The sequence below is a fragment of the Pseudorasbora parva genome, chromosome 7 (assembly GCF_024679245.1).
Source record: "Pseudorasbora parva isolate DD20220531a chromosome 7, ASM2467924v1, whole genome shotgun sequence".
In the NCBI taxonomy this organism is placed as follows: Eukaryota; Metazoa; Chordata; class Actinopteri; order Cypriniformes; family Gobionidae; genus Pseudorasbora; species Pseudorasbora parva.
Window position 1 is genome coordinate 33,048,261 of NC_090178.1, and position 24,145 is coordinate 33,072,405.

General features: G+C 36.6%; 2 protein-coding genes across 2 annotated transcripts in view; one reads left to right on the plus strand and one right to left on the minus strand.

Annotated features, from left to right (window-relative positions):
- Window positions 1-7,558, plus strand: part of cd27 (CD27 molecule) — a 45,410-nt gene extending 37,852 nt beyond the window's left edge. The window contains exons 5-8 of the mRNA XM_067449105.1: window positions 1,056-1,217; window positions 4,831-5,001; window positions 5,210-5,332; window positions 6,888-7,558. Of these exons, the coding sequence (XP_067305206.1) occupies window positions 1,056-1,217; window positions 4,831-5,001; window positions 5,210-5,332; window positions 6,888-7,003 (572 nt within the window). The 3' untranslated portion in view covers window positions 7,004-7,558. The remainder of the gene's footprint in view (window positions 1-1,055; window positions 1,218-4,830; window positions 5,002-5,209; window positions 5,333-6,887) is intronic.
- si:dkey-260g12.1 (uncharacterized) lies at window positions 7,528-22,318 on the minus strand. Its single transcript, XM_067449103.1, has 9 exons — window positions 22,164-22,318; window positions 21,692-21,760; window positions 21,448-21,508; window positions 14,118-14,225; window positions 13,781-13,996; window positions 9,824-9,940; window positions 9,695-9,726; window positions 9,453-9,609; window positions 7,528-8,566 (listed from the first exon to the last, which is right to left on the minus strand). The coding sequence occupies exons 2-9, from the start codon at window positions 21,758-21,760 to the stop codon at window positions 8,319-8,321; spliced, it is 1,008 nt and encodes a 335-aa protein (XP_067305204.1). The 5' UTR covers window positions 22,164-22,318; the 3' UTR covers window positions 7,528-8,318.
- Between the last annotated feature and the right edge of the window lie 1,827 nt (window positions 22,319-24,145).

Below are 24,145 nucleotides of genomic sequence, written 5' to 3' on the forward strand. Positions count from 1 at the left end.
CATCACCACATGTTGTTTGTGAGAGTTTCATGAAAAATCCTTCTCGCTCATCCAAAAACAAACTCAGTCAATCAAACTCAATCAAACTCAAACTTTCAGTTGTAAGACATGACTGGAACTTCAAACGGGACGGGCTTCTGTGGTCAGATGAAACTAAAACTAAAAAGTAAATATACCAAAAATGAGCATTAGCAAGATAGCAACAATACGCACGCCTACTGATGGATCTTTAATGTTGTTGCCTCATTTTTTTTTTTTGCTGGAGGTCCTAGACATCTTGTTCAGAGACATGGCATCATGGCTTCTAGCAAATACCAACAGATAAAAAAAATCAAAACCTGATGGCCTCTGCTAGAAGCCTCGAAATGGGCTGTGGCTGGATCTTCCATCAGGACAACTATATGAAACAAACATCAAAATCAACACACAAATGTGTCGCTGACCACAAAATGAAGCTGACCTGAAGTTTCCTGACCTGAACCCTGTAGAAAATGTGTGGGCTGAACTGAATAGAAGGGCTGTGAATCTGAAGGATCTGGAGAGATTCTGTATGGAGGAATGCTCTCTGATCTCTTGTCAGGTGTTCTCCAAACTCATCAAACATTATAGAAGAAGACTCAGAGGCAGAGCTGATATCTTGGGAAAAGGACGTTGCAATAATTGGGTGCCAATAATTGTGGTCAACGTGAACTAGAGAAAAAACTATTATTTTAAAATGAGATATCCCCCTCACTTTCAATTCTTTTACTTCAATGAAAGGAATTTTTTGAATGAAAGATCAAAAGGATAAACAATGCAGATTTATTTTCACAGCTGCCTTTGCTTTACCAATGGTGCCAATATAAGTGGAGGGAGGGCACTGGATATAAAATAAAAACATTAAAAAAAAATGATTTAATGAAAATTACTTTTTTTAAATGAAAGTTCAGGGGGAAACTAAATTCATTTATCTAGTGAGTTTGAAAAGTGTTAAGTAAAGGAAGCACTGCAGTTTAAGGAACACAAATGGACACATACAGGTCTGCATAACTCCTTTCACTTTTTTGATTTTGCAGATATGAAGTATGAGAAGCATTGTACGCCGAAAAGTAATGCTGTGTGCACATGTGAGGAGGGCTACAAATGCAGTGACAGCAATTGTGAGATGTGTGTGAAAGTCCAGACTACTACTTCTCCTACTACTACGCTTTCTACTAAAACAGCACCACACAGCCAGGGTGAGTGTTCGAATCCTGACGTGCTGTTGAATTACTGAAAGCAGGCCGACAGATTCTCACAGACCTTAAAGGCATAGATCACCCAAAATGTAACTATTTTCATCACTTTCTCGCCCTCAGGGTGCTCCAAACCTGTATGAGTTTATTTCTAAAGCCGGACTCAAAATAAGATATTTTAAAGGAGTGATGAATTGAGAAATCAACTTTCCCTTGCGGTTTTGAAATAGAAAAGGTCATGGTAATATAAGAATATCCTGTAAGTTTCAATAAATTCTTTGTTAGTCAAAGAAAAGCTTTTATTGACACCAGACTTAGTAAACGAGAGATCTCAGAATGTGCCGGGCTGTGACGTCATCGTGTGGCCAAACAACGCCTCAACAGAATAAGAACAACGACTTCTATAGCCCCGCCCACCGACCCCTGCCTGACATGACATAGGCCTACATAGAGATAAACCGGATCCAACTTCTAAGCAATAAACATATCGCATAAGCTTCATTCGGATTCCAATATTATGAATGCATGGATGAACTTTAATTTTAATGAATATCCAGCTCACATGGGGAAGACATTACGCGAATTCGTTTGTAAACAAGAGACTGGATTTGCAGACAGGATGAGATTACATGAATGAATGAATGAAGCAACACACTAATGTGAGTAAAAAGGTTTTTTAATATGTGATAGTATTGCAGTGTTACGGATCGTTTGATATAGAGCTATTAATTATGTGAACATTTATAAAAGAACATACCTTAGCACGCTATCGAAGGCTGGAGAATCCTTTATTTGTTGGTTCATTGCGATTCGGGATCAGATTCGGACATATATGGGCCGGGACTCGCAAAGCCCATTGCCCCGGGGCCATGTGTTTTCCAGACAGGCTACCAAAACGTAAGCCTGGCCTGCCGACGGAGTATTTTAAATAGCAAAACAACATTCCTTTCTTGATGTGCGTCTTTCACTCTCCTGACTTGATATTTAAAGGAAAAATAGTTTAGAACATGCTGACTTATCTGACTCTGCATTGAGGCTGTGTGTGTGTGTGTGTGTGTGTGTGTGTGTGTGTGTGTGTGTGTGTGTGTGTGTGTGTGTGTGTGTGTGTGTGTGTGTGTGTGTGTGTGTGTGTGTGTGTGTGTGTGTGTGTGTGTGTGTGTGTGTGTGTGTGTGTGTGTGTGACCTGGTAATCCCTACGTTATGGGGACAAAATGTCCCCACAAAGATGGCAATATCCGAAATCCTTGTCCTTGTGGGGACATTTTTAAGTCCCCATGAGGAAAACATCTTATAAATCACACAGAAGGAGTTTTTTTGAGAAAGTAAAAATGCAGAATGTTTCCTGTGATGGGTAGGTTTAGGGGTAGGGGTAGTGTAGGGGGATAGGATGTCCTGGGTGTACAGTATGAAATCCATTACGCCTATGGAAAGTCCCCATAAAACATGGAAACACGACATGTGTGTGTGTGTGTGTGTGTGTGTGTGTGTGTGTGTGTGTGTGTGTGTGTGTGTGTGTGTGTTTCATGGTTATATCCACCGGTCGGGCGTGCTAAGTAATTATAAAATAACATTCCAATCAATCGTGGGTGGATGAGAGAGAAATCTTTTTGTTTTGTTTTTGACAACAGAGACATTTTGCGAGCCCTGTGGACGAATCATTCCGGTTGCCGTTTTCCCACACACTTCAAAACAATTCCCACATGAAGTGGGACCTGAAGCTAATTAAATATGCAAATCTTATCCAATCCTAGTCGTGAGCATTTACTTCCAATTCTTCAGTGCAGCACACCGATACAAACTGGCTGTTCCAGTAGAGAGCATCAAAATTAGGGTAGAAAATAATCTATTACTTATTCATTCTGATGATTTTGAATGTAAAAAACACATGAACGTCATCAGATGACCTCAGGCAACAGTATAAAAAAGCCAGTTCATGACACCTTTAAAGGTGCCATGTGTAAAAATTGACAATTTTTCAAGTTATAGTGATGCAGAGATATCAACCTTAAATAGCAGTAGCATTACTACCCCCGGCCCGACAGGTGTCGTAATACCAGTCTCGGCCATGGGAGGCGGTATGCGGGCAACATGACCACCAGCCAACCTGCAATACACGAATAACTCGCACGGCTTGTGGGCGTACTTGAACCTGATGTCAATCGTGTGGAAAGTACAGCCCACTACTTCATTTCAGTTCAGGGAAGAGAGCGGACGGATGGCCGAAGCCCTTGGCCCCTTTAATGTATCTGATTTGATCAAAATAGCTGCTTTACCTGACTGGAAAAAGCGGCGACTGTGTCCCGTCCCCTCATAATAAAAGTCCTGGTACTCGCGAGTCGTGTGTTTGAATAACAATCGCTCCAGCGGCCGTGCTCAGCTCCACAACACTCGGTCCTGCTCTGCTTTAAACTACAGTAACGTTAATAACCGCATCCATGAACATGATTTCTGCCAGAGTCCTATTTTCCACCGACTGTGAGGTGAAGACCACGTCCCAAAATGCTGCGCTCACACCTGGCGTCATCAAGATACACCTTTGTTTAGAATAGGCGCCCTCCAGTGGACGGAAAGTTGCATAGTGCACCTTTAAAGAATGTTGGTAGTCAAACATTAAGGCCCCGTCCACACGAAGCCAGCGCTTTCCCAATCCGATCTTTTTTTCCTCTCGTTTCAAGAAATATCTGCGTCCACATGAGATTACAAAAACGGACTAAAAACGATGTAGTTTGCATGCCAGGCCAGTGTGTGGCACTGTAATTCTGCCACAGAAATACACTAAAAACGGAGAAGAAGAGTTGTGGCTAGCAGGGGTATAGCAGTGGTCGGAGGTGAGGCAAAATCTCACAATAAAATAACAATAAATACATTTTCTACTTAACAGATGTGTTTTATTAATGCCCCAACCCAAAACATACCCTTACAACAATGCAGATACGGTAATTAAATGACGCGATATTGATGTGCGCATGCCCAGTGCCCGTAGTTGTATCCCTTAACTCTTTCACCGTGTTGGACGTAGTGGGATGACATCACCGTTTCAGAAAATATACGGATTCGCTGTACACATGAAACGGAAGATGACCGTTTTCAGATTTATCCGCTTTGGGACCCGGTTTCAAAAAATATCGGATGCATGCTTCTAAAACGCCGGATCCGTGTGGACGAAACGCTGATACGGTACAAAATTTATACGTATACAGCTAAACGCATCTCTGTGTGGACGGGGCCTAATATTAGGAAAAAATATTATATGGGAAATATTAGGAAAAAACATACTATAGAAGTCAATAGGGCCCCTTTAACTGTCCGATTACCAACATTCTTTAAAATATCTTCTTTTGTGTTCAAAAAAAGAGAGAAACTCATACAAGTTTAGAACATCTTGATGGTGAGTCGATGATGACAGAATTTTAATTTTTTGGCTGAACTATACCTTTATCAAAAATAATATTCATTATTATATTTGTAGGTATTATAATCTATATTATAAAAAATATTAACATTAAATCCATTGCACATAAATTAATTAGTGATTTTAAAAGGTGTGAAATAAGGACGAAACACAAATGGACACATACAGGTCTGCATAACCCCTTTCACTGTTTTGATTTTGCAGATATGAAGTATGAGAAGAATTGTACGCCGAAAAGTAATGCTGTGTGCACATGTGAGGAGGGCTACAGGTGCAGTGACAGCAATTGCAAGGTGTGTGTCCAAGTCCAGACAACTACTACTCCCCCTCCTCCTGCTCGTCCCGCTTCAACTAAAACACCACCACACACCCAGAGTGAGTGTTTCAATACTGGCACGCTGTTGTCATTCTTTTATATTCATTATATATCCATTTACATAATTTATTACTATATATTATTTATATAGACTGTTGTGGTATTTCCAGCTGGCAGACTGTCACACACACAGTTCTCTACTGACCTGTTTACTCTTTCTCTCTCCTTTCTCCATTCATTTGCTCCCTTTCTATCAACCTCTTCCAGATAATGTGTGGATCTCGGTGAGTCTGTGTTTTGCATGTGTGTGTGTGTGCGTTCTGTTCACCTGTTTCCTTCTCATCAGCAGACATGCACGACCATGTGGATGGATCATGTCAACATCAACCGGTCAGTGCCACTGTAAACAATGCTCTAATTCACAAGCAAAACCGCAGGACTGCTTAATACACTGACTTTCCAATGCATGAACAGTTTGGGAATCTAGTATTCCCAGTAAAGTTACCTCTACATACTAGATTCCCAAACTGTTCATGCACTGCAAAGTCTTTCAGACCTGTAAATCGTTTGCTTGTTTCTGAAACAGGGACTTCTTTTGTTACAGTGTAGCCTTCTCTTCTTGGTTCGGTTCATCTTCACAAGGCACTTTCAAACCGTACCAAAATGTGTTTGTTTGTGCAAGTCACATGTGATAAAATCTGTCCTTTTATTGGTCAGAGTTTCCTCTGTATTATCCATCGAGATGGATTGATAAGTTTGCACCACAAGCTTATTATTGTGGCTTTATTTGTGGCTGTCGTGACACACGGAAACACTTATGCGAATGTATAATATTTTTTTTATATTTTTCACTTAATGCCTTAGTGGTGAAACATAACAGGAAATATCATATCATATCATATATTATATCATATATCATATCATATATCATATATCATATCACATATCACTTATCATCATATCATATCATATCATATCATATAATTGACTGAGCAACTGTTCAGTGTTGTTTATATTTTTTAAATTAGAAATAATGCCTAAAATAACAAGCATAATAATATAACATTATAAACATAATAAATATAATATAATTAATTTCATACATCATTAATATCATATAATTAATTTCAAATCATATAATTAATTTCATATCATATAATATCATTCATATAATATCATGAATATAAGCATAATAATATAACATAATACATATAAGATAATACAATTAATATTATATCATATAATTAATTTCATATAATTAATATCAAATAATAATCATATAATTCATATATTATATTATATTATATTATATGAATTTTATATTATATTATATTACTCATATCATATCAATCATATCCTATGTGATTGAATGACCAACTGTTCAGGATGTTATTAATAATATACTTATTAGAAATAAAGCATAACATAACAAGCATAATAATATAACAGCATTGTATAAAAAATATAATATAATTAAAATCATTTCTTTTTATATCATATAATTAATATCATATAATATCATTCATATAATATCATTAATTTAATATAATATTAATTATTACAATACTTATTAGAAATATAACATAGCGTAACATAACATTATAAAATAACAATTATAATATAATATAATTAATATAAAGATTAAAACGAGAGGAAAGTAATAAGTTTTAACTGATCAGAACAATAATATATAAATATTGTTTTTTGGAAACGTGAGTAGAGAAAGAACATGCTTTGATGTACAGAGATAGCAAATTTCCAAATGCAGTGAAATTATTTTACTCACTTCATAGTAATATGTGATAAAATGAAAACAAATTTTTGTGGTTTCCATATTTACACATTTTGAGTTTAATATTTCACTCAGTATAATAAACGATAGCATGAAATTGTACTGCACAGCAGGAACGAGTCTTGAGTAATGTGTGTCGTGCTGCCTCTTCAGGTTTCTGGTCCTCCAAAAAGAGCTACTCTGGATCCAGCCAGTGCACACAGGAAGAGGAAGTACCAATGCCGGTGCAGGAGGTGTGTGGAAAGACTGAGAAACTGGAGGATGTCTGAGAAAGCTGGAGGAAGAAGGCCGCTGATGCGTTTACGGGTTGAATATTTACTCGAGTAAAAGCCTCCTGCTGCCATTTACTCAAGAGAAGAGTGAGACGAATCGGCACTCAGGTGGTTCATCTGATGCTTCTGTGACAATGACTGTCCATCCTGAGAAATGCCGACACAGAGAGAGATTTGATTTTACACTCAACATTCAACATAGAGCTACTCTTTTTTTTCTTCTCTGCACACGTTTTTATTTGTATGTATAATCATGTAGAATATGTGTATAATTGAGCACAGCATGCCCATGGACTTTAGGTTATAATGTATATAAATGTATAAGAGAAAGGGTACACGTTAGGTTAGAACTGCTCAACACTTCTTTTTACTTTTAATCGTTTTAAAAATAATGTCAAATAATGTGGGCTGCATGTGTGAGATATATAGCATGTCATGTTATCTATCCAATAGCATAAAATAGAAAAGGGATTTATATTTGTAAGTCCATCTTGCAGTGAAATGAATTGAGTACTCAGGGAAACATAAAAAATAAACTTTTATTGATTTCTATTGCACGTTACAATCAATATCAGGCATAAAAATGTGCATTACACACTATACAACATATCACAAGATGACGCAATGTTCCTGTGCTGTGCTTATTGAGTTCTGGGCGAAGAAATAATGTTGACATTTCCAGACCACCATCAAAATGTCAGGGGGTTTTTTGACGGCGCATCCATCTTGTCTGCCACATAAAAACCAAAGAAAAGAGGAAGAACACTGACAACATCAGCCAGGGACTTAACACGATTGAACAATGATAAACCACGTGCGGGCAAAAATTGAAACAGAATTAATAACGGTTATAAATAAATACAAATGTTAACTATTTAATAATGGTATTCATCAAGATTCAGAATGCCCCATAAGTTAATAAATAGAGATTCATTCCCTTTAGATAGACGGGATTCAAAACACTTTGAAAAGAGGCACTGAGACTCGGCTTGGTTCCTGAGAGTCATTCAGCCGTCATAAGACCTGCAGTGAACTGAAAGCCTGTGGTATCGACTCTTCACAAAAGCGACGTTAGGATCCCACCGCTCTCCGTTACGCATAAACGTACTGTATGGGAGATGGCACGAAAAGTCGAGCTCGTACGCAACCCTTTCGTCATCCATACTGTCAGTCAGGCCTTCCCCAAACGCAGCTTCTCTCGATGAAACCCCCTGCCAGGGTTAGAGTTGTAATACTGGGTACTCATGAAGCTTCAGTTAAAACAAACCACACAGCAGTTGAACTGTACAGAAGAAGTATTTCCCATGGTCCCTCACAGCACCTCTTCTTTAGATATGTGGCACTCTTTCCCTTGCTCCTGAGATGGGAAGAAGATAAAGTCGTTCTCTCTGCTCCGCTCCTCCTCAGACAGATGGACGGTAGGAGACTGAGGGTAGGGCACGTTGCTGGTGTTTAGTGCTTCTTCTTGGAGTTTGTTTGCTTTTTTCTCTCCTCCATCCCATCCAAACTGATTGAGCAAACTAACGAAAACTGTCTGGGGACCGTAGATGTGGAGAGGGCCTGCGAGAAAGAGAGAATATGTGCATTTTAAAACTATTTGTTTGCTTGTTTTGTTTTTTTGTGGGTCAGTGACAAATAAGTGTCAAAGAAAAGGAAATATCTTTTGGATTGGACTGCAAAGCTTTTATCCATATTTTCTTTAAAAAAAATTAAAAATAAAAAAAAATTATATATATATATATATATATATATATATATATATATATATATATTTAATGACTGTAAAACAGTGGTGGAACCAACTAATCAAAATTATATCATACATTGAACACATGGGAGTGTATACACACACACACACACACGCACTGTGTTTTCATGTCTTATGGGGGCATTCCATAGACATGATTTTTATATTGTACAAACTATATTCTATCCTCTAAACTTGTGTAAAAAAATGTAGGGTTTACACACACTAATATAATATTCTATAATTCATATAATATAATAAATTATATTATAATGGTTATTATTATCTGAACCAACTGTTCAAAAAACATAATATAAAACAAAAGATTAAGAGGAATGAATGATGATCAAACAATATTAAAGCTTGTTTTTTTTACAGTACAAAACTCTTGAGGAGATGTAAAAAAAAAAAATTTTAATGTAGTAAAATTATTTATAAATAACCTGTATAGTCACTTCATTGTAATAAGTGATCAGATTTAAATAATTAAAGAATATATACATATATTTCAAATATTAATAAGCAGTGAAGCAGTTTTGTTAAAAAAAATAATAATAAAAGATATACCAAACTACTTGATAAAGTTTCTTTTCAAGAATTTCATATTATTTTATTATGGTATGATACAGTTTTTTTTCACACACCTTACGTCATGCAATAAAGCTGTGTAATTCACAGAAAAACATCACTTCATAGTACCTAAAGTGCCAGGTGAAGGCACTGTCTTCTCTGAGTTGAATGGCTGTTGAAAAGAGCAGTCTGTGCTGTGATTGGTGGGTGTGCTGGCATGTGACAGCGTCTCCTGTTGGTGGGGCTGCTCATCTGTTTGCCTGGGAGGTGTGTTCTCACTGCCCACCTTAAGAAAATGAAAGAGTGTAAGTCAGATAATTCATGACTGTATGTTAAAACACTACGCAAATGTGCAATGACCCGTTACTTACCTCTATATTACCAAAAGAGCACTGCCTGACAACTAATGAAGAGAAGAAACAATGAGAGGTAAGATTAACCCTCAAAAAACCTGAGAAGAAATATGTTTGTGTCTATATGTGGGTGTGTTTGTTACTCACAATGCTTAAAACATTCCTTCTCTTTCTTTCTGCAGAACCAGAGGAAGAGTGTGGGGATGAGGGCAGATACCAGGATAAAAATTATCACAATTACAATCCATAACACATTATTGTCACCTGTGAAATAAGCACAAGGATGGAAATTAGCATAACTATTTATGTTGAGATGAATAGGTGAATTGATGGGAAAGCACTTTTCAAGAAACAGCGCTCTTAACGGTGTTTAGATGATAGCAAAAGTACTCTAAAACAAAAATATGGATGTCCACAATTAAATATCCAATGAGTTTTAAACAATAAGATATTTTGTCATGTTTTATTCTGACACATTCTGACTTGTGATTCTTTTAAACTTTGAAAAGGGTGGTTGCTAACAAGTGAAACTATAGAGGTTGTCGGAGACATTAAACCTTTTGCATTTTCAAAAAAAAAAAAAAAAAAAAAAAAAAAAAAAAAAAATATATATATATATATATATATATATATATATATATATATATATATATATATATATATATATATATATATATATATATATATACAGTAAAACAATAGACTGCAAAAAATTAGTACAACATGATTATAAACTGTAAAAAAAGCTCCCACTAGTGGCGGACCCCTAATCACGTATTAAAGGGATAGTTCACCCAAAAATAAAAATGTGATGTTTATCTGCTTACCCCCAGGGAATGCAAGATGTAGTAGGTGTGTTTGTTTCTTCAGTAGAACAAAAATGAAGAATTTTAACTACAACTACATATAATGCATGTCAATGGGGTGTATGTCTATGCGAATCCATATTAAACCCTGTGGCTCGTGGCGACACATTGATGTCTTAAGACACGAAACGATCGGTTGCTGCGAGAAACTGAACAGTATTTATTATGTACCTCATATTAGACGAATCTCATCTAGTATTCCAGAGTGCCATTCCTTCCGTCAAAGAAGGTCAAAATACCAGTGCGATCATAGGTATATTTACTTAGATGCCTCATTCGACCGATCCGCGCAGGCACTGATGAGGAATCTATATATATCTCTGATCGCGCCTGTATTTTGACCTTCTTCGGTGGAAGTAATGGCGCTGGGGAATACTAGATGAGATTCTTCTAATATGAGGTACAATAAATACTGTTCATTTTCTTGCAGAAACCGATCGTTTCGTGTCTTAAGACATCAGTGTATCACCATGAGCCACAGGGTTTAATATAGATTTGTATGTCTGTGTGTTTTTTACTCTCATAGTGGCTCTCATAGGAAAAAAAACCCATTGAAATGCATTACACGATCAATGTTTGGAGTTAAAAATCTTCATTTGTCTTCTACTGAAGAAACAAACACACCTACATCTTGGCTGCCCTGGGGGTAAGCAGATAAACATCAAATTTTCATTTTTGGGTGAACTATCACTTTAAACATATATGTTTTGGCTAAAACCAAACTGGAAAAGTGTGTTTTGATAGGCTAATATCAGATTATAGCGCTGTCCCTGTTTACACCTTTTAAGATGTATTTTGGTTGATCGGATCACAAGTGAACGACGCTAAATACATGTGTAAACAGGGTTTAAAACACATTGAGCTTGACCACTTTCCAACCCTTCTAGAGGTAGTCGAAAACACATTTGACCAGACTGCTTTCGTAGTGTAAACACTCATGTGGGCGAATGTGTTCGAACAGTCACAAAGACCGTCTACTCTCTGCCTACTGACCTAATGAGTAAACATTATGGGAAGCACGTTAGCCAGACGGGATTTAAAAATTGTTAGCTGGAGACCCAAGTCAAAAGTAAGAGTCGACTTTGAGTCAATTCAATTAATCGTTTTTCAAACAAGTAGCAAGCTATTTCATTATGACGTCACAACAAAACATTAGTCTTTTGCCCGTCCACTTATTGCGTGCGCACACTGTGCAGAGACCAGGGAAACCTTGAACACTAAAGTGTATAGTGGATAGCATCATGTCGAGAAGACGCTGTGCTCTACAATGTGTTTAATATTGTGTAGGTTTCGGGCTAACCGGCTAACTCACATTATTACTGTCTTACTGAAATACTACTGTAAGTAAGCTGTGGGCTGCACTAGTACTTAATGCTGTGTCTATTAATGCAGATTGTCTGTCATTATTACTACTTTGGGTAAAGATAAAGGATGGAGTAAGATTTTTTTTGTGTGTGTGTGTGCAAACATTAATGTTTACATCAGCTGGGCTCACCAGATAAACCAATGTCAGAATACAAAATGCTCTCAACCTCAACAAACGGCGTCTCAACACATGTGCACCGCAATACATTAGACACACACATAGGTTTGTTTATAGATGCACACTTGTTACTCCTGATGGTGAGGAATTACAGTTGAAACATCTCAATGCACCTCAAACTGAGTAAGTTAGCATCACTGAGAAATGTCCTGATCAAGGTTCGGGTTAAATAACTCCTTCCAATGTTTCGTAATCGATTCAGACTTGCGCTGGGATTGATGTAAAATCGACATCTTTACTGTCTTTACAGTGCGTACAGTCACTGAGCTGTAGGAAGCCTCCGGACGGAGCTGGAGTTCAGTTATGGTAATGGGAGTTTGCGCTGTACGCAGTAGACCAAATGTAAGGGGAGATAGACTGGGCTATCTGGCCAATCAGAGCAGAGTAGGGCCGTGGAAAGGAGGGATTTAAAAAGACTGATTCGAAACGTTTGAGAATCATTGAACACTGTGATGATGTGCAATCTATATTATGAGACCTTCGATGTGTGTAAACCTGTGGTTTGAGACCTCCAAAACAAAATGAGAAAACTTTAATAGCTTTTTACACGGCTTTGTGAAATACTTGATTCTGATTGGTTTAATCGTGCATTTCAGCGGTTATTCCCAGATAACAACCGCAAAAGTTGAGTATCACACCGCTCATCCAAGTACTGCCCGAGCTCAAATGTTGTGGGCGGGGCTGAGTTCTGCTGGCATCCACGCTAACTTATATGCTTAACGCTGTCGTTGACTCTCTGGCGCCAGCTTATGGCTGTTAAACACTTAACCGCCATGGGTTACAATGGAAGACTTCAAGGTTTTACATATGGATATTTTTCTTACACATTAACCGTGTGCCGTGTGGTGCACGTTATTTGACAGACAGATGCATTTTTTTATTGACTTCAAAAACAACTACTGCTTGGATAATGTTAGCCAGGACTTTTTAAATACAACTTCGATTGTATTCCTCTGAAAGAAGAATGTCATATACACCTATGATGACTTGAGGGTGAGTAAATCATGGGGTTAGTTTAATTTTTGGGTGAACTAACCCTTTCAGCATTCGTTTTCAACATATAGCCTATGGGAAAAACAAATCTGCAGCATAAAGGCTTAAGGCAGTTTGGAACTATTTTTCTTCGTAGAAGCTTTGCGTAAGAGCTAATAAAATATTTAAACGCAAGACAATAGTTTGTGTCTAATTTACAGCATTTAGACAAGTAGCCATGTAATCCGCTTAGTGTCGGGGTCCTGATCACTCTGTCGGGGTTATTCTGCGATAACAACCGGCTGGATGCACATTATCCCTTACATAATAGAGGCACTTTAATGGTTCTCTGATGTCGATAATATAAGTATAGTAATAATTATTATTATTAGCAGTAGTAGTATTAGCAGTACTATTAGTGTTTTAACTAATTATAAAAATAAATACATAAATATATTACTGTTGTGAATTACATTTGTACCATAAAATAGAAAATGAATATTTGGTTAATATAATAATAAAAAAATCTGATAAATGCAATGCATCAGACTATACAATTATTTAATTAAAATTATCGAACTAAGCTTTATGCCGATTATTGTGCAGCCCCATTTATTTATTTTCCCTTTACATTCAACATAATTAATTATTCATTTTTCCTCTACAGTTCCCTCACAAACCATTAGTTTGGGATACTCTGCTAAAGAAAACAGCCATGTTTACCTATCAAGCTCTGTAATCCTGTGGAGGAAATGGTGGATGACGTGGTGGATAAAGGGACATCAGTGGAGGTGTAGAACGGGCCTTGGGTGGTGATGGGGACACATTCCTGACACTGGCCTGTGTATTCGTCTACTCTGGGACATCTGTATCCCTTCTGACAGCGACAGACCACATCTGATGTCTTCGTACACTCCTCCTTCACCTCCATATAAAAATCTAACACACACACAAGAGACAAATGTGTTTTCAAAATGAAGCACGTTTTGCCATACTTCCTGTTTCTATTCTCATTTCACCTTGTTTATACTGTCATGTGAAAATGTAATTAGTGTCATACTAGCTTTGCAGTTCTGGAAGCAGCGGTGGCAACTGGATTCTGTGTTCTCCTCACTCGTGAAGAAACCAGAGGGGCATGGACGACACTCACAGTTTGACTGGAAATATCCTGAGATGATGATAGACGGTCAGGAAGACAGAGACGAACAAAAGGAAGTGGAAAGACAAATGTAAAAAGTAGAAGAATCAGGTCAAATTCATTAAAACTATCAAGAAAGATGTTATTCATTTAAAAAAAAACATTTGATTTGAAGTAATTACATGAGGCTGATTGGTTAACTGTAACTGAAATATTCATGTGTCATTATTTTGTTATTAAAATAACCCACATTATAAAAATTATGATATCTGTATGTGTACAAAATTATACAAAAGTCAATATTATATTAGCATGTTTTATTTTCATTTTATTATTTTGTTTTTTCATGGAATATTGTGGCATTTATTATAAATGATTTATTTGTGCGTCATTCTTTTAAATTCGTGTTCCCACAATCTTTCATCAAAAAATCTTCCTATCACTCTTGCAATGACATCTCTTCTCTTCTATGATGATGTGTCGGTGTGAGGGCGGGGCAACCTGTCACTCACTTGACATCACATCAATCGCAAAACCACAACCACCCAATCAATTCCTGATGGACAAAATCAAGTCCCGCCCCACATTCTTTCTTGTTAGAAAAGCAATTTTTTTAAAGTTTATGTATGCATCTGGTGTCCCTATCTGTACAAAATGGTCCGTTATGCTACTTTATATTGAACATTTTTATTTTTTCATGATCATATGTGTATTTGTATTTGCGTATGATATTATTTTGATTTATTATTATAATCATTAACACATTTGCTGTGTCTGAAATCTAATATTCCCTTACTTATAGTTGCATGTTATTTAATTCCATTCGAAAGCTATATTTATCAATTCATTTTACTTTATACAGACATGTTTTGAATTAGTGCTGGGCAATCAATTATCATAAAAATCTCACAAAAAAATGTATTGCATAAGTATGTAGTTATGTCAGTGCAATTTAGAATCCATTGCAATTAAGTCCAATGGATTAATAGACCCAGAAAACATGGGGTTAGACACCAAGATTACTTGGCTAGGTACTTATTACTTGGCAAATAATGAAGGAGTTAGGATATTTTAAGGGCTTCCTGCTCATCTTGGACGCCATCTTGAAAATTACACCTTTTTTTTTTACACCTTTTTTTCCATATACGCGGCTGCCCAAAATGAGGTGAGAAATCAATTTGATTATACTTTAAATAAGAAATAATTGCAGTGCTCTGTTCAACCGCTATGGAGTTAGTATCATTATAGTGTAATGTGGTTTACAGGTTTCATAGACAGAATGCAAAAGACGAAACGCAAAGATGTGAAATACAACATCATCATGTTTTAAAGAAGAGTGGCTTGATTAAGTAGTGGACATAACAGATGATGGACATACACAGCACGATAACAAAAACAGACATTAACAGTTAAACACCCACCACAAGTGTATACGTAGTGTGCGAACTCAAAACACCTCAGTAACACGTCAGTTTAAATAGAGGTGTGTGTGGTTTGGGTGTCAGAGATGTTTAGATACCTATAAAAGAGTTCACATGTTCCCACTTAGCTATTAGAGGTTATAATGTAACTGTTTTGGGGGAGATGTTTAATAGTTGTTTTTTTGTAAAGAAGATTTATACAGTTAACAGCACTATACAAATTAAAATTAAATTAAAATGTGCTTAATTTGACTTCTGAATAAACTGCTTTTTATTTTTTTTATAGTTTTGCTCAGCGAGAAAAGAAATTAGAGGGAACATTAGTGATCGGTTCTACGCAGATTTTGCTAATCTGAAATGAGTCTATTGACAGTGAAGCACTGATTCTGGTAGGTCACATGACCGTATCAACATGGCGGATGCAGTACGTCTGAATTTCATTCACATACACATATTCATACTATATATAACAAACTTTTTTAAGAGTCACAGAATAAAGTTTTAGTTTTGCAGAAGAAAAAATGCAAAGGATTTGAAAAGGCATTTCAGAGTGGAAAGTGCCCACCTTGTTGGCAACCTTGCCCACCAATGTCTGACCTAGAAAAATAATCACAAAAGAAACCCATCTGATAACAGAATCGGGGGTGTGAAGAGTAAAGTGGGTGGTGTTAACTTTTGATGTGAACCAAGCTCTGCCATTTTCAAAACTCATTCATCGCACATCGGTTCGCAGGTGTCTATTTTAAATAACAAAGTGTTAAATATGCACAATTACAGGTAAGTGAAGGGGAGACAATGTCCTAATAAGGCATCAACTATTTGTGAATTTAATAAATATAGTGCACCCAATAAATAGTTGGTAATTTTCCAAAAAGATGTATGATATACCGTAATTTAATAAGCGATAATAATTAAACAAATATCTTATCACACATTATTTTACTTTATTTATTTATTTTAGTCAAAAGTCTTAACTTTTAACTAAAAAAGCTTTGTCACCATCTCTGTTTAAAATCTGCAATTGCAGTTATTTGCAGAATTATTATCTTTACGTGGATTGTGCATTGGCACGGCTTCTCGTTGCAGGTGAAGCTAATGTTTTGAAGAGTATGTGTGGATACTGTACTTCGTAATCACAGATTCTACGTCTTGGAAGAATGGCCAAAATAATAATGTTCACTACAAAATTTAATCTGAACAAGTAAGTAACATGTCTGACACTTTTGTTCTGACCAACTGAGAAAAAAACAAAAACATTACAATAAATTGCACTACCAACGTTGATTATATCTAACGATCGCTTAGCTCATTTCACATCAAACTGTGCACATTTTTATTGTTATACTTCATTCTCAAATTGTTAATGTTAACAGCATCAGCATCGTGACTGTGTATTTGTATTTGTGACAGTGTACACAGTGACTGTGTATTTAGTGTGTATTAGTTTTACCCGTAGATTTTAATTTCTGTCTAATCTTTTGCTTTTGACTACGGGTGAATCTACAGTCGTCACTGATTGTCTTTTGGATCTTTCGATATATGATACATTTGATTACTCCAGCTGCTGTGAGAAAAGACTATAAATGATCCACCACCTTCAGCCTCCTCACATGCAATACTACTTCTAGCCGGACTCCTTCTTTATCTATACAGATGTGAGATAATGACGCAAAGATGAACAGCACCATGCTTGAATTTCCTGCGGAAATCCACCAGTAACAATCAAATTATTGCTAAGCAAAGCACAGGTTGCCGGAAACGCCACGCCCCTTACCATTACGGGCAGAAGTCACATCTGAGGTGACTCGCAAGGGTTTATGATGTCAGCAACCCGGGAAGAAGCTTGTTGTAGTCCAAACCGGCCGTTTTTGTAGGCAATAAACTGCCATAACTTTAAAAGACAACATCTCCATTTGCATTGAACTTTCAGCACTGTAACCTTGCAGATACTTGGGTAATGTGTGATTATGAAAGCTTAAAGGCTGTGATTTTAATTAAATAAATAAATGCCCAGTGTGTTAGTGAAGATCGGCTCTGTGATCAGGAGTCCGTCTGAAAGACTGCAAGTTTGAGTCGCTAATAACGTTCATTTGAAAAAGCAACACGAGTCAAACATCTTTACAAATGAAGCGTTTGTAACATCTTTAGTGAAGCGCTCATAAACCTGTTCAACAGAAGACAACGTTTAATAACATGTTTAACTCACTTCATATCATCTGTCGAGTGTTTGTGAGCTGATGTGGCTTCTCATCAGAGTGAGGCAGACGATGCATTATTTTATAGTATTCTATACAGTGATGAAGTCTATGTCAATCAGCACTGCATTATAATATACTTAATTAATATGAAAATATCCTAGATGGTTTGAAGAACTCAAATCCACCATATTTTGCTGCAGTGGTGTTTATTGTCGTCATGTTTAATCAAAGCATTTCTATCTTCTGTTTATTTATCCTAAAGCGTTAGCTTAACATAAGGGATTTCCTTAAAAACAAACATCATTATATTACTTCTCTGAGGTAAATGTGGCTTTTCCGCTCGAGGGCGCCCTCTGGCCTTCAGTATGAATTAAACTTTTGGGTAATAAATAAGAAGAAAAATAATACTTAAAGGTCCCATTCTTCGCGTGTTTACGAAGCTTTGATTATGTTTACTGTGTGCAATATAACATGAGTTCATGTTTCGCGTGTAAAAAAAAACAGTATTTTTCACACAATTTACTTATCTGTATAAGTAAGATAAGTGTTTCCTCTGTCCTAAAAACGGCCTGATGATTTCCTTGGTCTATGAAGTCCCTCCTTCAAAAATATGTAACGAGTTCTGATTAGGCCAGCGCTTCCCGCGCTGTGATTGGACAGCAGCTTAGCACATTGCCCGGAAAGGTCCCGCCTCTTATCATAACGGGTAGATACGCACGCTCAATGTTATTGCAAAAATGTCTATATTGCCTTATCAATTTGAGTCGGAATCAGACCCGGAGAATATCGAAGAGGATCGATTACAACCTGCTCAGGAAAGACTTTTGCTGGATGTTTCAGAATGGTAAGCTGTCTATTCAGTAGTTTAAACTGATCATTACAAACACCAACAATCGATGGTGTCTGAATGAATTACTACACTTTTATATTCTAAGTTTTTCGGATTAGTTTCAATTACCATCGAACGTTAGTTAACAAAGCTAAACAGCGTTGCACTTTGTGTCATGAGTTACATAAACTGTTAAACGGACCGACTTAAATAATAAAATACACTTACCGGTTGTGCACCATAAACAACAAAGAGGGAACTGCGTCGTCTTTTAAGAATAATCTTTCTGCGAATCCGGCATTAAACTGATTGAGATTGAGGAAGCAGTCCTCAGCAAAATGTGCTGCACATAGTTTTAAATTGTGATTATAATTTTCCGGAACCGAGTTAACCATAAACTGTAGACAAACACACTCTACAAAAACAACGCTTCCTATTCTCGACCTGCGAGAGCAAAAGGACAACGCCCCCGAATTTGCGTGTTCTTGTGGGCGGAGGGTTCGTCAACAAACGGTTTTAGTTGCGTCATTACAGCAGGAAGTGCAGGGCTGTAGTCCAAACCGGCCGTTCGCTGTAGGCTTTGAAAGGGAACTTCTGTTAAATAAAATATCTCGCTTGGCATTGAACTTTGAGCTTTATAATTTTACAGGTATTATTTATGCTCTAACAGCAACATTACACACTAACTAAAGTTTGAAAGATGGAATCGCAAAGAATGGGACCTTTAATAAATTAAAAAAACTTAATAAACTTAAAAAATAATAAATGTATAGGACAATCCATGTTTTTCTTCAATGTACAGGAGTGTTTTACCCCACAGCAAGAGGTTCATTTTTATATTAAAGACATATGTTTCATACATTTTACATTTTTTTTCTTTTTTTACAATACCTCCTTAGGCTTATTAGAGCTTTCTAATGTTTTTAGTCATGGGCTGTCTTCATATTAATAGCAGTTTTTTTTTTTTTTTTTTTTTTTAGTATTATTATATAGTTACATTTATTCTGACATACTCTACTTTTAATTTGTAATTATTACAATGTAATTGTAATAGTCATATTTTTAAAAATATTTTTTATCAGTAATAATAATCATCATAATAATTATTATTAGACATATTATATAAACACAGTTTGTGTGTTTATATACATCGCATTTTAAATCGCAATCGCAATTTTAACCAGAATAATCGCAATTATATATTTCCCCCAAATCGTGCAGCCCTAGCAGCAACATTACACTTTAACTAAAGTTAAAAAAGTGAAATCGCACGCAACCACCGCTTTAAAAAGTGTGAAGCAAATATCAATCAGTCGATACTTTAAAATATTCATTTGGACATATATTTGGATATGTAGGCTACGGCAAGAAACCAAGCCCTGAAACCGTGCAATTCCCATAACGCACAATAACAGAAACAATTGATTATGAGATCATCTCAGTGTTTAACCAGAAGCACTGTCATCTCAGAGTAATATTGCATAATGGCATGCAAGTACAAACATTTATAGTGTATCGTTATAGTTAAGATTCTAGACATTCATTTATATTGTCGCAGTCATGCAGAAACCTCGTATTTCCAAATGCTGTCATTTTTATTTTACTTTTTTCCTCATAAATCATTACTATTGGTCACCCTTTACATCTCTCTGTGCGTTTTGAAATATCTAACCAATGAAAAGTATTAAAAACCTGTCAGTCAAACCTCAACTCCACAAGCCATAGAGGTGAGAATGAAGTGCCGTACGCTTGGAGAGAGATCTCTGCTTGTTTACAATATTAGGGAAAATAAAGAGCAACATTTTCTTTACTCAAGAAACACTATAAAATAAATGTTTAATGTTTGAGCTACACAGCTACAATAAACTTTATAACCTGTAAGTTGATGAAAACTTGCCTAAGGCCCACCTGTTTCAACATTTCCGGCCCCTTCCCTGCACTAAATATGTTATTATTATTGCATATAGTTTACTACAATAAACTGGGGTGCAAGTATTTAACACTATTTGCACAAGGTATAAATAGCATCTAACACCTATTTACATTCAGCGGAAAGAAAATGCTGCAATGCTATTTGGCACATTCTCACTTGCACTGCAAATAGCCTCTGCCATATCTTTTTTTTCTTTTCTTTTTTACCATCACCATGTCCCTTTAGGTGCTCATTAAAAAGGTAATTACACCTAACTTACAAATAGCATGTACACATGTCTGACAAATGTGAATGCACAGAATAGAAAAGAGTAAAATTACTAACCTAACATATTTAAAGGCGTAATAACTAAATTTGTATTTGACTGCGCAGAGACTTCAGCTCAGAGGACACACACTGAATTTCTTTAAGGCGGATGTGGGTGCTTGCACACAGACACACTCACATACGTGCACACACACACTTACATGCACAGACACAGATAGTTGCTGACTGAGGTCTCTTAAGAGGAGAGACGAGAAATAGCATCAAAAACAGGACGTTACAAAGAAGCTCAAACAGGCAGTGGCATTCTAATGAAGGAAGTGGTTGAAGCTTCTGTGTCAGAACGTACCGTTTCCCATCACGAGAGAAAAAGAAAGCGAGGGAAAGGAAGAAGATACAACGATGAAGAAAAACTTAATAAATAACCACTGATTTCTAGAGCAGCTTCTTGCTCAGACCACAATCGTAATACTGGGAAGTGTGACTAGTGACAGAATACTTTGCTCACACACCCCACAAAAACAGGGATCGAATTCAGAGAAAATGATGCCACATGACCGACATAAAAGGCTCTGAGAAATATTAACGCCCCAACATGCATTCTCACCTGCTGGACACAACAGAGAGCAATTCTCTGAGAGGGCTCTGGGACTTCTCGCTTTACCGTCCTGCTCAAATTAAACGACAGCATAAAAAAAAAGAAAATTAGCAATTGATGTGTCCAATACAGTCACACAGTATCTTTAAAGTGCACATTAGAGTTCAGTTCTGTACATCAGATCACACATTGTGAACACAGAGATCTCTTCACAACGCGTCAACATAATGTTTCATATAGCATAATAATTTACCATAGGAAGGCCATATATCCGGTGACCTGTCAGCATCACCAAAGCTACAGATAACACTGTCGCAAGCATCTGTAAATAATACAATTATTTAAGACAACAAGTGATCCACGTACACAACATAGGCTGTCATACACACTCACTGGAGAAAACATACGCAACCAAGAAAACATTCAAATAAAGAAGTGTGATGTGAAGTTTCACATCAATGTTCATGTGTTATGTCCAATAAAATAATTCATCAGCTGAGTTTGCCAACAAAAAAAAAAGGAAGTAATTTGTGGATCTGATGCAAACTGCAAATAAGTACGTGACTGGCTTCTTGTTAACTTTTACCTGTTATACTATAATATTATATATATCAGTCACCATCTTATAACAAACAAAGAAATACAATAAAATAAAATAAATATATATAACACAAAAAAACACACAAAAGAGCTGCAATATATGTGCAAATAGTCAGTAGGCCTACCTCAAAATTAGTAGAATCCAAAAATGGTCCTCAAATGCTTTCAAACTCAATTTGTGTGTCTTCTGCCAGTATGTGTTCTGTTCTGCTTATCTCATTGTTTCCTCACCTGCTGTGTTGTGTCTTCCTGTCATTCTCCTCCCTCTTTCTCACACTGCCCTTCACCTGCTTACTGCTTTGGAGAGAGAGAGAGCGAGCAAGCGAGAGAGAGAGAGAGAGAGAGAGAGAGAGAGAGAGAGATAGATAGAGAGAGAGAGAGTGAGAGAGCGAGAGAGAGAGAGAGAGAGAGAGAGAGAGAGAGAGAGAGAGAGAGAGAGAGAGAGAGAGAGAGAGAGAGAGAGAGAGAGAGAGAGAGAGAGAGAGAGAGAGAGAGAGAGAGAGAGAGAGAGAGAGAGAGGCAATAGCTTCACGTCCTGTCACGGTTTCATCTGTGTTTCATTATTACTGGTTTGATTAAGGCTATAAGGCATAATTTGAGTGTATTTCTAATTGGAGTAGCTTTGGGATGCATCATAAGAATATACACATATGACCACATTCATCCGTTTGCACGGAGCTGCGCACAAAATCAAATTAACTTATTTTATGTAGAACGAACACCCTTTTAAAGGTACATACCCAGACTTAAAGCCACCTTCACAAAGCAGTTTAAAGACAAAAGGTCAGACTGTACTATTTTAACTCACACAAGCGTCTGTGGCTTTCTTAAATGTCTTTTCGATATACACAAATTGGCCTTTTTTTTCCAGTATTACCTTAAGCAACCGAGAGCGCAACAGACTGACAGATAAGCTGACGCTTAAAAGGAAAAAATGACCTATAGACAAAAAAAAAAAAACACTATGCCACAAAAACTCCACTCCTTGTGGTGTTTGTTCAGTAGTAACCTTTATTCTGAAATCTTTTAAAGCTCCAGTCTTTCTGTACACTTGCAGTAAAGCGAGCAATTCCTGTTCTGCTTTGGGTTACACATACATATTTATATATACATATAGTCCTGTTACTCTTTAAATCAGAATACGCATGTGACATTGCTTCAGTTCCTCCCCAACAAAACACTCACTGGACAGTGGCACATGCGCACATTTAAGATAAACATTACAATTCCACAGTAGGAACAAGTTTCGATTCATTCCTGTGAGATGTTACAGAATGACAATGAGATGCTATGAATGACTGAGATCATTCAGACGTTCTTCCAGACTCTTAATCTTAAATGTTGTAATTCTCTTGTCAAGGTCCAGGACTTGCTTGCATAGCCAGCGTTTGAGCATTGCACGACTCTCGCTTCGCCTCTTCTAGGTTACAGTATCGTTGCATTCATACATTTATTGCAGATAAGCATTCTTTCTAAGCACGTTTCTCTTTTTTAAATTCAAAATCTGTTATTAGTTTTGTGAAGATATCGTGTGGAATTTACTCATTGTTTGTAGCCACTGCAAATCTGAAGAAGATGAAAAATTCAGTCTGCTCCGATGAGTCATTTTCCTGACTTTATACTATTGTAATTTTCATACAAGACCAGATCTGTGGTTGTTGAATTGTTAACGGAATTCTCGTAAAAGACTTTAGCTTTAAGGTCATATAGCAACAAACAAGAAGTAAATTGCTGTAGAAAAGAAACAACCACTTACTCGTTGCAGAAACCTGGAGTGCTCACTCCGTACAGTACATATACACATGCATACATAGTCTTGCACACGTAGTTCAGCTCAGTGCTGCAAAACAACAAATTAACGCAATTCAAAGATTTTCTGTGGACGAATAATTGCTCAGTTGTTTGCAGAAATGTCCCAAACAATGTGACAAGCAATTTTGAGCTCACAGACGAAACCTTTTCCTCAAAATCAAATTTCTTGTGGAAGTTACAAAATAATGTGAAATAACTGAAATATTCAGTCAAAACAAATGAATTTGAATGAAACTTCACAGAGGTCAGAGGGGAAAACCTAAGGCAGACACACTGTGTTGTTCATCAGTCAGTA